Raw genomic sequence first — 16,268 nt, 5'->3', positions numbered from 1 at the left:
TAATTCTGAGATTGAGAGCATATGCCAACATTTTGAGTGGGTGTTTGTTTTACACTGGAAAAGGTTGGGAAACATTGCTCTCCCTTCTTGAATCCAGTTTAGTTACTCTTGTTAGTTCAGTGCAGAGGATGCAAAGTGACCAATGTTGTCAAAGAAAAAGATATTTGAACAGAAACCAAGCATTCACATCGCTGGCTGCTTCCTTCCTACATAGAATTGCACCCATATGGATAATCTACTGAAACTGTGCTTCGTGACTGATCAGATCATGTCATATTATAAAATCAAATCTACAAGGGCAGACAAGGTGGGGTATTTCACAGTGTCGTGTTTTTTCCGGTGTAGCTCTGTTCCTATGGTCCTGTGGTCCGTGGTTGTGAAGGAGAAAACAATGCACGTTTTCAATGCTACGGTGTACAGTGTAGCGCAGATGTCCGCAGTTACGCGCGGCTCCCCCAATGGGATCGTTGGGATTCTGCAGAACTGCGCAGAACTGCGGACATCTGCGCAACACGAACGCGAGCCGACGTTTCACATCCGCCGTAGAAACTTTCATCCAATCCTGAGCGGCGTTGCTGCGCTGTGGGCGGAGCCACCGCGGTGCGCGAGCTGGGCGAGGCGAGTCCAGCTCCATGGCAACTGCGCAGCGTCTCCGGGGCAGCACACATTCAGCGTGAGACGGTAAGTGGGTGAAATAGAGCCCTTTTTGAAATTAACAACATAATACTGCAATGTTGCGAATAACACAGTGTTGAGTAAAACAATAGGGTTAATCGAAATACCGCAGATACCAAAAGATCCGCAATCACAGCTTCCGATTGAAACCTATCAATATAAGCAGCAAATCGATTCATAATAATATGTGCAAACGAAGGGGTTTAATATAATACTAGCACGTGTTTACACCATAATAAGACTTCGGTATTTATTGGAAACACATTAACAGATTCAAGAAAGGAGCAGCATACTTAGGCTATGTGTCCTTTAATGTATTGCTTTATCAGAGTAGAAAAGCTAAACTTATCTAACGAGACACTGGACTTCCTTTTAACTTTGTAAATTGAATAATGAAAAAAAGACATTTACACTTATACAAATATTTGAGTTAACCTAGCTACAGAAGTGCTCATAAATAAACAGAGAGTTTAAGTATGCCTTTCTGAAACGTGTTTAAGTTGAATAATTTAAGTTAATCCGAGAACCTGAGAAGATCTTCAATTGCTTTTAAACATTAACGTGAAATACATCTCTAGCAATCCTCTAAACGCTCCAAAGTGTTCTTCTAAAGTAGCTGTGATTGACCTCTTGCCACACATGCACAGAAATGCTCGGTTAAGGACATGCACTTGACTATTTTTCACTGTATGTACATTGCTTTAAAAAATAACAGTAAATTGTAATATTGTAAGACAACCAAGCTACTATATAATATATACTTTTAAATTTTATTGAAGATCATATATGCTACTCAAGTACAAGTGACTGGTCTCTGTATGTTTGTATGTAGTGCAGGAACTGACCAGCAATGAGCAGTTCACTGGAGCCTCATCTGGCCGATCTGCGCCCCCTGTCTCGAGGGATCATGATGGTCCCAAGACCCCAGTCTGCCATTGAGAGAAATGCATCACGAAACTCCAGGCAAACCTCCATCAGGTCTGAATCAAGTAAGCATCAACCAAGAGTTAATCTCACCACTTTGAACTCTCCACATGGTGTGAAAACATGACCAATTTCTATATGGAGCAACAGAAAAGTATATTATTGTGTTTGGGATGATGTTGCTTAGAGTGATTGTTTTATTTTTTATCTGCAAAACACAATAGAATAATTCTGATATTTAAAAGTGAAATTTAAAGCTATATATGCAGTATATATACATAATATATATATACAAACACATATATGAGCAAATAAATAGTACCTGCCAACCAGACAAATGCAGGGCTCATCTCACAATCTTACCAGCTACACTGGCAGTTAGTGGCAGTCAGGCTACTGTTGTTTTTACTGTGGAGAATTAGCATCACAACCAGAGGCATTGCTAGGATTACAATATATTCGGGGCTTAGCCCAGAGTCCAAACCCAAAGTAGGGGGGTCCGCATTCATTCTCCCCCGGAAGAAAAACAATTATTTTGAACAGCTAAATGTATTAATCTGGTGCACTTTTTAATGAGTATTAATTAAAAAAAATGAGCTAAGATTTTGGATGATAAAGGAAAGAAAAACTGATCTGAAAAAAATCTCCAGCCAGCAGTAACGTTAGCTAGCTAGCTAGACTTATACACTGTCAATCAGACATCAACTCTTTAGCTGTGCTTCTGATATTGTTCTTGGAATATTTTCATTTAATCATAAATATCTAGCTTATCTATAAGCAGTCACATTGTGTGGAAAAACCTTATGTCTCGTTTCATCTTGATGCTTAGGAACAAATTGGCTAGCTAGCTGGCTACCTTGCCACATTCTACGTCGTTAGCTGGTATAGGCAGTCTCACTACCTCTGGCAGTACTGAGGTAAACAGACCACGTGAGTTTTCTAGCAGCAAGCAGCCTTAGAGCAGTACCTCCATTTGAGAGGACCCAAAACTTACTACAGTAAAATGAATATAAGATGTGAGACACTGTGCTCTACCAAAAGGTTTTTGGTCAGGTGCATAGGCTGGCTTTCATAACATGGAATCAAAATAAACAAAATTAGTGTTTCAATCACCAAATCAGTTGCAGAGATGCATATGAGTCATACATATGCTTCAGGGGAAACAAATTATGGCTTGAAGACTTCTACAAAGGCAAAGTAAGGTCATCCCACTTTATTTCTATGCTTAACTCATGTTCCACAATATCACAGTGAGTGCAGGCTAGCTAGACCAGTGGTTCTCAAACTGTGTGCCGTCGCACACTGGTGTGCCTTAGGAGCTAGCCAGGAGTGCCTTGGAATTAGTCTTATTTATGATTATTTACATAGCTATAATCATATGTAAAGGTGTGCCTTGGAAATACCTTCATAAATGGTGTGCCTTGTGACAAAAATGTTTGAGAACCACTGAGCTAGTCTAGCTATCTAGCTAAAGAGCCCTCTTCTTCACCAACCTGAGCTTGTAACGTTAGATGAGGCTGAGGCACTTTCATGTCCTGACTCATCTGCTGCTACAGCTACAGGGGATAACTTGTCCTCGTCTTCCACCTCCTCTAGCCTCGCCTGCGCCTCCTTGCCTTCATGATCATTATAAAAAAAAACCATACTTCTTATATCCATAGCTGCCCTTCAACTCAAGTCTTGCCTAAATTAGCTACCACCAGATGCCAACAATGACAAGCCCTGTAACAGGTGCGCTCTCTCTCTCTTTCTCTCTCTCGGCTCACACAAAATGCGTATGTGCCAAGTAATGTGAAGTAGATCTGCTGCTTGAATGACACACAGAGGACCCAAAACATACTTGCGTTTTTGATCAAAGATATCATATTATTTTCGAGGGCTTTAATGCGTGATCGGAATGACACATTAATAGATCTAGGATCTAGAATAGGCTATTTTTTTATTATTATTCTTTTTGTAAAAAAAAATACATTTTTTTTAAATCCGGGGCTATTCATAAAACAATCGGGGCTGTAGCCCTGGATGCCCAGGCCTAATGACGCCGCTGATCCCAACATTGAGAAATTTTAAATCATCAGGAAAGTATATCCCCTCAGAAATGGGAAAGACCTTCTTGGACTTTGTCTGAATGTACAAGTATGGTAGTGTACATGCCTTTAGTTACTCAGAGTTGCAGAATTGCCACTTTTCCCCTGAACACTCATTTAGATTTTTGATAGATGATAGAATAAAGAATTTTGAATCTGGGTAACTGGAAAACCATTTGTTTGAATGCCCATCTTCTAAATGACCTCAATGACTGTAATTTAAATATCATAATCTAATTACATTTCAGAATCTGGAATGTAACTACAATATAAAATTACCTGAAGATAATTTATCTGCATGTGATGTCATATGTGACTAAACAGAATGCCATACAGGACCAAAAAGTGTCATGCTCGACCACAAAATATCATAGAGCAGCAAAACTTGTCATATCACAGAACAAAAAAGTGCCATAGAGGACAAAAAATCATAGGGGACAGCGGTGTAACAGCCTTGTCTTTGGTCCATATAGTATACCCGCTGACATACGTGGCCGAAAGTATTGGTACCCTTGCATTTTATTCAAATAATGCACCATTTGCCCTGACAAGTATTGAAATTAAAATATCTTTTGTCATCCATACATGCATGTTTTTGGTTTGCAGTGGAACAAAGCAAAAAATAACTGAATTCTTGCATATTCTATAAAGACATTCTAAAATGGCCTGGACAATATTATTGATACCCTTGAGAAGTTATATGAAATAATTGTATTGTAGTGATACCTCAAGCAGACCATTATCTTTTAATTAGTATCACAGGTGTCTTCAATCACATTATCACTCATTCAGCCAGTTTAAATGGAGAAAAGTACTCACTCTGCTGTTTTGTGTCACTGTGTGCATCACACTGAACATGGAAAAGAGAAGGAAGACCAGAGAGTTGTCTGAGGAGGTTAGAAAGAACATAATAGCCAGCATGGTCCTACAAGACCATCTCTAAAGAGCTTGATGTTCCTGTTGCCAATATTATTAAGAAGTTTAAGGCCCATGGGACTGTAGCCAACATCCCTGGACGTGGCCGCAAGAGGAAAATTGACCCAAGAATGAAGATAAAGATTGTTCGAATGGTGGAGAAAGAACCAAGTAAAACCTCAAAACAGATCCAAGCTGACGTTCAAGCTCAAGGTGCACCATCTGTCGCTGTCTGAATGAAAATGGGCTCCATGGTAGAAGACCTCTCTCTAAGAGAGAAACACAAAAGCCTGACTGGAGTTTGTCAAAATGCATGTGGACAACCCACAGTCCTGGGAGAATGTCCTTTGGACAGATGAAACAAAAGTAGAGCTTTTTGGTAAATCACAACAACTCCATGTTTACAGGAAAAAAAATGAAGCTTTCAAAGAAAAGAACACCATCTCTACATTGAATCATGGAGGAGGCTCAGTGATGTTTTGGGGTTGCTTTGCTGCCTCTGGCACTGGGTGCATTGAATCTGTGCATGGCAGGGTGAAATCAAAATACTATCAAGGCATTTTGGAGCTAAACGTACAGCCCAGTGTCAGAAAACTGTGCCATTTTCATTTGTTTTACTATTTAGAGTAATATGTTACGTCATAAATCAAAAGCAACATTTCTGTTCTATTGAATGTGAAATAAAGAATGGTGGATACCAAATACTTTTGTCAATTTCTTCTTAGATTAGAGAAAATTTTTAGTTTTTTAAAAAAATGGAAGGGTACCAATACTTTCGGCCATGTCTGTATTTTACCTATTCAACACTTATCTGTGTGTCTGTGTTTGTCAGTGAGTGCATGTGTGTGTGTGCCTGCTTTTGCTTTGCTAACAGGCATGATCAGACCTTGAGAATGAGGCTAAAATCTATCACAAAAGATCAATATAATCAATCGGAATTTCTTCATGTTCACTCAATTTACAGTCTACAATAGTTTATCACAGTGCAGTACAGCATATTATAGTACAATGCAGTGTGTTACAGTACACTTCAATGTACAACAGCACAGCGAGATGCAGTACAACACAATACAAGTCAATAGGCTTTTCTAGGACAACAAACTAGGCAGTAAATAATGATGATTGACAGTTAAAATAATGTAATATTATTGATGCATTTTGACTGTCCTCTACGACACCCTTTTTGATCTGTATAATACTTTTTGTTCATGTATGAAATTTTTTTGTCACATATGGAATTGTTTACTCCCATATGAAATTTTTTGTGTGCATTTGTGTTCCCAGAGGACACTTTTTTGCTGTTTACACTTTTGTCTATCTTTTTACTTATTGGGGTCATATTTGCATTTTAAAGGGGTTAAGATGTAAAAATTGTAGTTTTGGGGAGGTCATTTCTCAATCCATTATCCCAAATAGCTGGGCCCCTGAAAAGGTTTTTATATACATATATGTATTTATCATTAGAATTTCACATAATGTAAAGGGAGATTTCCCCCCTCCAGGCACTTCAGTTAAATCTGTCCCTGACGATAAGCTCTCGGTGGGTGACGTTGAGAAGATCATTCGGCAAAGGACATTGGAGAAGCAGGATGACTTGCGACGAGCTTTTCAAGCATACGACGCAGAAGGCAATATGACCGTGACTGCAGGGGAATTCCATCGTGTCATTGAAACCTTCCTCCTGCCGCTAACACAGTCGCAGTTTGAGGCAGTGTTGAGTAAGGTAAGTGAACAAAGTCTCCCCATATAAACAACCCTACTTATCTAAGGACAGATGATTGAGTGGTTCTCATGCCACATGGAGAAATGATCTTTGTCACTATAATTTATAACAATTTATAGTTGTGAGATTCATTCATTCTTAGGGGTAGATTAAACTTCACTGTAACCTAAACCATATGGAAGCCAAATGAAAAAGGCTACTGAGTCTACAGTGGTTAATGACACATAATCTTGTGCATTTCTGCAAAGTGGTTATTAAGGCATTATTGTGTAACAGGAATCATTAGAATTTTGATAGCAGAACTATACAAATCGGGGGAAAGCTTTATGATTAAATGCAATCATGAATTTGAATGCAATAATTTAAAATAGGTGGACTAGTCTGTGTGTTGTTTTACTTTCAGAATTTTGTTTAACCTCCCCTCCAGAAAAAGGTACAAATATTTTAAGATGACTGAACATAACGGCAATGTGTTAGTTCCTCTTATCTGTCAGCAGATGACGCTAATGTGCAACTATATAAATATAACTGGCTATGAAAAAAATTATTGAACCACACTTTTATATCCATACAATATTTAGGTATTTGAAGGTAGGTATACTGGAATACAACTTCTCATTTGCAAGGAAGATCCTGATTTTAATACTTTTATCCCAAGATAGGAATTGTAGCTATAGCATATGTGAACACATGGTTTACCTGCTGCTTTAAAGCTTTAAAACAAAATCCAACACCCTGTTGGTTTCCAGCAATGTAAAATATATGTAACCTTCAATTAACGTTTTGTTTTATTAAATGAAGAAAAACACTACAGATTCAGATTGGAGTTTGTACTTTGACTAATTTTGCATTGGCAGTCTTAGAATTGTACATGTTGTATTATATAATGAAACGCATTGTTCTTCACGATAAAATACTAATTATTGTCAACTGAATGACACAGGCTCCAGGCTGGTTTTCACAGACCCAGATTAGCAGTTGTCTTGGACTCCTTAATGTTATTTGATGAAGGCTTGTCTATGATTAGTGCTAAATGAGATCGGCTCAAGCTGCTATTAAACTGTCAAGATTACAAAGGGCTAGGAGTTGTCAAATACCTCAACTGCTAAAAGTCAAGGCTTTGAATACAGGATTGCCTGGAGATTGACAGGTTAAATTCAGGCTACCTCGCTAAACGTCTATACATGGGAGCTCCACTGGGGAAGGTGTAAATGAGTGTAAATGGGGGGTTGGGGTGCTGAGGTTGCTTGGGGTATCCCTGGCTTGCTGGTCAGTTCTGCGTTAGCCTGTAATGCCAGAGCCATATGAGAGCTCAACCTGAATTGTCATGCCTGCTGCTCCCTGTGTGAAAAGAAGTGGGAGGTGGATATAAGCTGTCTATCCCTCCTGGGCTGGTGTGGGTGTTGTAACTTTGAGCTGGGTTGAACAAGTGATTAATTTCAATCTGTTAGGTACAAAAGAAGAAACATAATTGGCAATGCTTAATATGGAAAAATTAAAAGCGTGGACTAGATTTACTACCTTTTACTCCAGAGACGAAGACAGCACAATTTTTTTAATCACTTTTATTTTTCAGTGACCTGACTTTTTTTTTTTTTTCATTACTTTTTATTTTAAGCAAAGATCCCTTTGGACTTTGAAAAATGAACAGGGAAGCTGCAATACAAGTTTCACGGCTTTGTCCCAGAGCACTTATCCATCTTGGCAGTGCCTGTCTGGAAAGTACAGTTAGGTCCATAAATATTTGGACAGTGACACAGTTGTCATCATTTAGGCTCTGTACGCCACCACAATGGATTTATAAGGAAACAATCAATACGTTCTTTAAGTGTAGACTTTCATCTTTAATTTGAGGGTAGTTACGGGTGAACGGTGTGGGAATTACACCCATTTTTATATGTGGTCCCTGCAGTTTTTGGGGCTCAAAAGTATTTGGACAAACTAACATAATCATGAATTAAATTGTGAGTTTCAGTACTTGGTTGCAAATCCTTTGCAGTCAATGACTGCATGAAGTCTGGAACCCATAGACATCACCAGATGCTGGGTTTCTTCCCTGGTGATGCTCTGCCAGGCCTGGACTGCAGCTGTCTTTAGTTCCTGCTTGTTCTTGGGGTGTTTTGCCTTCAGTTTTGCCTTAGAAATCAAAACAAACCAATCAGAGAGATAGAAAAAACATTAGGTGTGGCCAAATCAACTATTTGGTACATTCTTAAAAATAAAGAATATACTGATGAGCTCAGGAACACCAAAAGGCCCTGAAGACCACGGAAAACAACTGTGGTGGATGACAGAAGAATTATTTCCCTGGTGAAGAAAAAACACTTGACAACAGTCTGCCAGATCAAGAACACCCTCCAGGAGGTAGACGTATCTGTGTCAAAGTCAACAATCAAGAGAAGACTTCACCAGAGTAAATACAGAGGGTTTACCACCAGATGTAAACAGGAAACAGGAAGACCAGATTAGAGTTTGCCCAAAAACATCTAAAGAACCCTGTACAGTTCTGGAACAACATCCTATGGACAGATGAGACAAAGATCAACTTGTACCAGAATGATGGGAAGAGAAGAGTATGGAGAAGGGAAGGAACTGCATGTTATGGCATGGGCATGTATGGCTGCCAAGGGAACTGGTTCCCCTGTATTTATTTATTGCTGTCAAAAGCAGCAGGATGAATTCTGAAGTGTTTAGGGCTATATTATCTGATCAGATTCAACCAAATACTTAAATACTCATTGGACGGTGCTTCACAGTGCAGATGGACAATGACACAAAGCATACTGTGAAAGCAACCCAAGACTTTCTTAAGGTGAAAAAATGGAATGGAATGGAATGTTCTGCAATGGCCAAGTCAATCAACTGACCTGAATCCAATTGAGCAGCATTTCACTTGCTGAAGGCAAAACTGAAGGCAAAACACCCCAAGAACAAGCAGGAACTAAAGACAGCTGCAGTGCAGGCCTGGCAGAGCATCATCAGGGAAGAAACCCAGCATCTGGTGATGTCTATGGGTTCCAGACGTCAGGCAGTCATTGACTGCAAAGGATTTGCAACCAAGTATTGAAACTCACAATTTAATTCATGATTATGTTAGTTTGTCCAAATCCTTTTGAGCCCCTAAAATTGGGGGGACCACATTTACAAATAACATCCATTCCTACACCATTCACTCAATTTGGATGTAATTACCCTCAAATTAAAGATGAAAGTCTACACTTAAATCACATCTTGATTGTTTCCTTTCAAATCCATTGTGGTGGTGTACACAGCCAAAATTATGACAATAGTGTCACTGTACAAACATGTATGGACCTAACTCTTCATGCACATGCAATGTATTAGGTCTCACTTATGCTTCAAATGCAAAGTGTACTTCTCGTCACTCCAAGTGTTATTCTGGGGTAACACAGCAATTTTTGGGGTATTTCTACTAGGCTTGTAAAGCGTAGAAGAGTTTTGATCACCTATGATTCATTGTCATCTCCTGAAGAGAATTCATAATGTCTGCCAAAAAAAGCAGTAAACTACTACGACATAGAAAGTGGAATTGAACAAAAATGGAATGGAAACAAGGATGTCTAATATATTGTAGGAATTAACAGTATTGTTTCTGGTTACCAGAAAATCCAGAAAGACATCACAGATAACAGTTATTGGCAGTTAATTCGAGTGTATAATTATGAATGTTGGAAAGGATAAGGTGAAGGTCTCTGAAACTGTTTTTACCTTTTAGAGATGTTAACAGCTACTCATCAGCCCTTCTAGAACGCTACATAATAATTGAATAGTAAATCATAACTTCATGGACCTATAAAAGAAAGATTTTGTCATTCAGTTTTCATTATGTATTTCAGAAACTTTTGGAAACAGGGATTATATATTTACTAATTATTACAAAGATCCAAATTTAGAAATAACTTAAGGTATAAATTATTACAATGAAAAAAAAACCATAATGGTGGCCTCTTAAATCTTGGCAGTGTTTTCAAAATTAAACAAATTATACAGTATTGAAAACCTTCCCAAAAATAATGACTTTTTCTAATAAAAAACACATTTCATAATGATATTTGAAGAAAAAAAATATTTTAATTAGTGTTTGCAATTATAAAGATAATTATGAGAGGCACTTTACAAAATGCTTACAGTTGCTAATGATAAATAATTAAATAAATTAACAAAGACTAACTTGGGGGCAGATAAGTTCACCATTATGATAATTAAATTCCCTGTACTAGCATGGCTCTAGAGAAAAAGGCACAGCAGGGGCACTGCAAATACATTTTTACAGTCTAAATGAAATATTTTGAAACACAACCTGTATTTCCTGTGCAGAATTATCACCATACAAGCTGGCAGGCTGCATTTAAACCACAAAGCAATGTTAAGTCTGGGATAATGCGTATATTAAAAGATGGTTAGTGGATTTTAAAAGCAGGGTAATTATAAATTGGGAACCAAAGTCCACAAAGGAGCTGCAGGGCTTTATGAAAAGAAAATGGACGGTTGCACGTGTAGAGAATGTTGCATTTTGGAATTGAGAAATGTGAATAATGGTAGCAGTAAACAAACACTTCAAGCTTAAACTGTGACTAGGCCTACTTCTGTCAGTTCCTTCCTCTGTGTTATAAACTTAGAAAACAAAAACAACTACAAGAAAATTACTATCAGTGAAAAGCCTGGTTCTGAGATTTATCAATTCTCCAGGAACTTTAATTTAATGTAAATAATTGAGAGGTTTATTCTTATTTTTTTCAGGTCTTTTTCACAATTCTTTTGCACCCCTGTTCATGCCTGATGATGGCACACCAACGTGCCACAATGCACTGGTTGGGAAACACTGATCTAAGAGACATTCATTTCTAGGGATATATAGAAATATAAACATTTAAGGAGCTTGAGTTAAAAAACAAAACAAAAAAACTATGTTCAATTAATGTGATTTATTTAACAAGGCTGTAAAATTTAAATAATGGAAAAAAATAATAGTTTCTGTCTAGATTCCTAATATGTACCTCCCGAAGCTACACTATTGTCACTGTACTATAATCATGTTTCCAGTCTGCACTGTCTGTTCTTTTCCACCATTTCACAGACACTGCCATGACAGCTAGAGTGGTTGCTTGTCGAAAATGATAAAATTCATTTTCACGTACGTTTCCACACACATATATATTTGTATCAAGAGGTTTTCTTTTTGTTGGTATAATTTTTCATTAAAAATACTTCCTTGCATTCTTTCATGTTCAGCTGTTATTCCTGTGCAATCTGAGCTCCTTTGTGTCTTGTGGAATGCCAAATATGTCATTTTGCTGCAAAGCTCTGAAGACAAGATTATGGAAATCGAGATATTTTACTAATAAATTATTAAAGGCCAAGCAGTTAACTCAGATGGTAGGGACACTGTAAAACTCAAATAATTGCAGAAATCATTGCAGTTACAGTAGTGTTGTTAGTAAAGTTCCTAGGGAGGTCATTAAAATATATTTCAATGGATGTTTTTGTACTGCAAGAGAAAACTTTGCAGTGTGTTAGATATAGGGACACAAAACACAAAAGAGATCTAATAGTATAAAAATCTAGGACAGGGATGAATGTGCCTAAACTTTTTATTTTTCTAAAAATGTGAAAGAACCAATTTAAATCTGGTTTTAGAACAGTAAAAAGATTTTTCTGTCTGTGATAAACAGGTGCCAAAGAAGGTCAATGGAACCATTCCTTACATGGAGTTTCTTGGAAAATACTGCAGACCATCAATGGTGATTAGCAGGTAAGAGTCCCACGGTCAGACTATATGTGATGCAGTCTTTTGCCAAGTTAAACATTTCCTTTTTATTATGTTAATGGTAGTGTACACTTCTAACAAAGGTTAAAAGTTTTAAGAAAGCAGACTTGAATAAACCTGTTATATTCATGAGGTGGCTTAAGCAATTTGATTATAGAACATCTAGATTAAGGCCTAGTCCAAATCAAATCTTAGCCCTATCTGAAAATCTCGATTTCCAACTTTGTACCCAAGCGTGGTTTAATTCATTGTCAGAAGCAGCCTCCTACAACCTACGAATAAAAGTGTGATAGGGTATGGGTTAGTAATTTGTGATTTGCAGATAAAGATGGATTAAATGTTTAGCAACTTGGTATGGTAGAGCTAATGGTAGAGAGCTAATGTGGTCCGGCTGTAATGAGTTTGTATTTCGTCTATATTTTACATTTCTGGAGGAAAATAAAACAATGTTTTGGATTAGCCTTGTTCAAGTACTACACAAAAGAAAAACATCACTTAGATAATTCAGGCTGACAACTAAACAAAAACAACTTAAGAGATCCAGCCTTCTGTATCTGTTTTCCAGCTTCTTCGTTCTGTCAGTGTTAATATCTCTTCAGCCCTCAATTAGGTGGTATTTATGTAAGGGGTCAAACAGCACGCTTCATTTTTGTGAAAAAGAGGAATAATTGAAAATAAAATAAATGCTGAGCTCCCTCATGGATATTTGATTAGGGAACTAGGTATTAATGTTCTTCTAGGCAAGCAGAGTGTTTGATTTATGGTATTTCTTGTTTTTTTATATGTTGGTATCTTATCTTAAATAATTACCGAGCTAACAGATCTGAAACTGTACATGCCCCTTGGGTCCTTATTATTAGTTCAGGGGCCTGTAATTTATGCCTTATAAAAAATGTTCCGGTTGATGTTAACTCTGCAGAGCTCAGTGCTCCATCTCAGCACAGCAGTAAACTGAATGAAATGGGTAATTTGTTTCAGAAATTGCGAGCTGGAATCCAAGACAATTGTTTGTGGCAATAGTTTCCACTAGTGTTAATGATAAGGCTTTAAAATGTTACCAGAATTCTTTGCACAATACTGATTTTCCTTCTGCCTACTGTTTTCCCTAGACGCAGTTCGAGCAAAGCTACCCAGTCTATGACCTTAGGGGACATACAGTGGCGCCTAAAAGAAAAGGTTTGCTGTTTGTGTTGTGTTGTGCTGTGTGTGCGCCTTTAGAAACTAGAACCACCCCTCCTAATATTGTGAAATTGTGTCACAATCACATCATCATCGATCCACTGCTGGGTGAAGGCCTCCCCAAGATATAAATATAAATGTGTGTGTGTGTGCTTGCAGTAAGTGTGCAGTAGGTTGGTCTTTATGTAAGTATGCGTGTTGTAAAACAGAAGAATTTCATTATGAAATTAGAAAGCAAAGGAATACCTTGGAGGGATGTTTTTTTTTGTCAAATTTTGTATTACATTAAAATTGAATTGCATTTTTTCCTGCTTATACAGGTACAAAACACAGTGGTACTGATTACATAAGTAGTGTGTCGCCTTTTCTTTTCATAATGCTTATGGATGGCATTTCGAAGAGTGCTTTACAACACATTGTTCAGCATGTCACGAAGCCTCTATGGGTAATTGTTTTGACACATGAATGCCGAAGACCTAAGGGCCCACTTCCAACAATCAGCAGCCAACTTATTAATATTGTTCAAGGTATGGCACACTTACTGTGGCTCCGGTTCCAGCTATGAATGTACACTGCCTTAGGGTAGTATATCTGCTTATCTCCAGATTTCCTTTAAAAACAAAATCCCAGCCATCAAAATGTGATTATAAGAGATGGGACTTGAAGAGAAACGTGGGTTGATAAAGCAAGAATTTGTCAGAATGATGTGTCAGAACACAAAGAAAATTAAATGTTGGTTTGTCAATCAGTGAATACATTTCAGGATACCTTATCAAGATGATTACATAATATGTTCCAATAAGGTCTACTCAACAATTATGTGCTCAGTAGGTTTTTCTTGTAATGCTTGTAAACAGACCAGCTGATTTGCTCTTTTCAGTTTTTAAAATATTCCTGCAGAAATAGTATTAGAATTCATATGTTCCAGAGATTAGCAAAAACTCAAATAGTACTCGCAATACAGTGCCATTGTGAGTCTCCCAAGATGTGGTAGTTCATTAAAAATGTACTCAGATATTTGATTAAATATATATTGCCGATTTCACCACTTCTGCTTTTGTCAAGTATCAATATTTATTCAAAGTAATATTAAAAAAAGTGTAGTGCATTTAATTGTAGATTGTCCTTCTGAGAGAATATGGATGTCAGAGGGGCATCTGTATTTGTGTCTTTCCTTGTTTATTATTGGAAAAGTACATTTCATATGCATTGCTTCAAGTATTCACAGTCTTAAGTCTCATATAATTCTTGAAGACAGTTACAGCTGTAGCAGTATTGCTTTTAAGAGTGGGCAATATGGACTGCACAGTTCTTTAATTCTTACATTATTGTTCTTAAGCAGGATTTACTTATTAAGTGGTTGGGTGTCTATTGAGTGATCTTTAACATTTAACATTTAACATTTAATTTCTATCCTTATAATTATTTATTTAGTTGACACCTTTATTCAAGACAACGTACAAGTTTCCCAACAATCACAATTCAACAATATCTTTACATGACTCACGTGCAGTTGCATGCCTAGTGTCAGACCTGATAACAATCAAAGGAGTGCAAAAGCAATAAGCTGAATGAATGACAACAGTGTCCTTTGAGAGAAACAAATAGTGTGCCAGTAGCCATTTAGCCTTTAACTCCAGCACCAGAAATCACTTTCTCTCTTTCTCCTTATCGTTTTACTCGCGAGCTGGTATGAAGAGAGATGTGTTACTCTTCCAAAAATAAAACCTGTCAGACAAGCGCTGTTTCAGAAAGCAAAGATGACAACAAAAATTGAGTAGAAGGGGAATCCTGACATCAGAGACAGAGAAGAATAGCAAATCTGTGACATGATATGGCTCTACAATCTCCTTGGACCTATTTCAAGGCGATGTATGTCACTGTATTATCGTCTTAGCTGTAAGAGTGCTGGACGGCTGGCATGGGATTTTTTTTCAAACCTGCAGCACCCATTGCAATACGCTAAGTGACAGTAGGGTCCTATAAATTGTGGGGTTTAGCTGGTTCCATGTGCAGCTATTTAAGCTACTGTGGCTCTCAAAAGTATTCACCCCCCTTGGAAATTTTCACATTTTATTGTGTTACAACATGAAAAAAACATGAAAATGGATTTAATCAGGAGTTTTTGCCACTGATCAACACAGAACATATCCATAATTTCAAAGTGAAAAATATAATCTGCAAATTGTTTTAAATTAATTACAAGACAAAACAGAAAATACTTGAATGCATAATTCTCAATTCTAATATTGCTGCCGACAAATTAAGTTATCTTAATTGTGTCCTGTAACATGATTCGATCACGCATTGGGTATATGAAAAAGAAAAGGGGTTAAAATATTTAGAATGCTCAGGTGGGCCAGTGTTCAAGATAATACTTGAAGGGTTAGCTATCTATTATGTCATCATTATATTTGCAAAAAGACCTGAAGACTTGCAGCTTCAATTTCAAGTATTCTCAGATGCAAGCAAAAGTCACGTTTAACGTGTTTTTAAATCTAAGAAAATTGAAGTAGATCAACGGATACTCAAAGAAAATCAAAAGTTATGTCTACCTTGGACAACAAATCAGCACAGACAGATATTATGGAAGAAATCAAAAGAACGAAGAATAAAAATAGGATTATGTGCATTTGGGAGAAACAGCACACTGTTGAAAGGATATCTACCCACTTGCCTGAAGACAAAGATATTTGATCAATGCATACTACCAGTGCTGCTGTGAAACCTGGTCAATTAATGCAAAAATTATATAGAAACTGTGGATGACACAAAGAAGCATGGAGAGATGTATGCTTGGAATAAGAAAAAGAATTGATCAGACAGAAAACCAAAATATGTGACATAATTGAAAGAGTGAAAATGTTAAAATGGCATTGGGCCGGACACATTGCAAAAAGAACAGATCAAAGATGGACAAATTAAGCTATTGACTGGATACCAAGAGATGAAAAAATACCTAAAAGGCGTGACGTGG

General features: G+C 37.3%; 1 protein-coding gene across 1 annotated transcript in view; it reads left to right on the top strand.

Moving 5' to 3' along the window:
* Positions 1-599: 599 nt before the first annotated feature.
* Positions 600-16,268, top strand: part of efcab6 (EF-hand calcium binding domain 6) — a 38,011-nt gene continuing 22,342 nt past the window's right edge. The window contains exons 1-5 of the mRNA XM_066705263.1: positions 600-681; positions 1,508-1,664; positions 6,104-6,324; positions 12,018-12,097; positions 13,222-13,288. Coding sequence (XP_066561360.1) covers positions 1,526-1,664; positions 6,104-6,324; positions 12,018-12,097; positions 13,222-13,288 — 507 coding nt within the window. The 5' untranslated portion in view covers positions 600-681; positions 1,508-1,525. The remainder of the gene's footprint in view (positions 682-1,507; positions 1,665-6,103; positions 6,325-12,017; positions 12,098-13,221; positions 13,289-16,268) is intronic.

The sequence above is a fragment of the Amia ocellicauda genome, chromosome 5 (assembly GCF_036373705.1).
Source record: "Amia ocellicauda isolate fAmiCal2 chromosome 5, fAmiCal2.hap1, whole genome shotgun sequence".
NCBI classification, from domain to species: domain Eukaryota; kingdom Metazoa; phylum Chordata; class Actinopteri; order Amiiformes; family Amiidae; genus Amia; species Amia ocellicauda.
The sequence above is the reverse complement of the archived record's forward strand: the minus strand, read 5'-3'. Positions and strand labels throughout refer to the sequence as shown.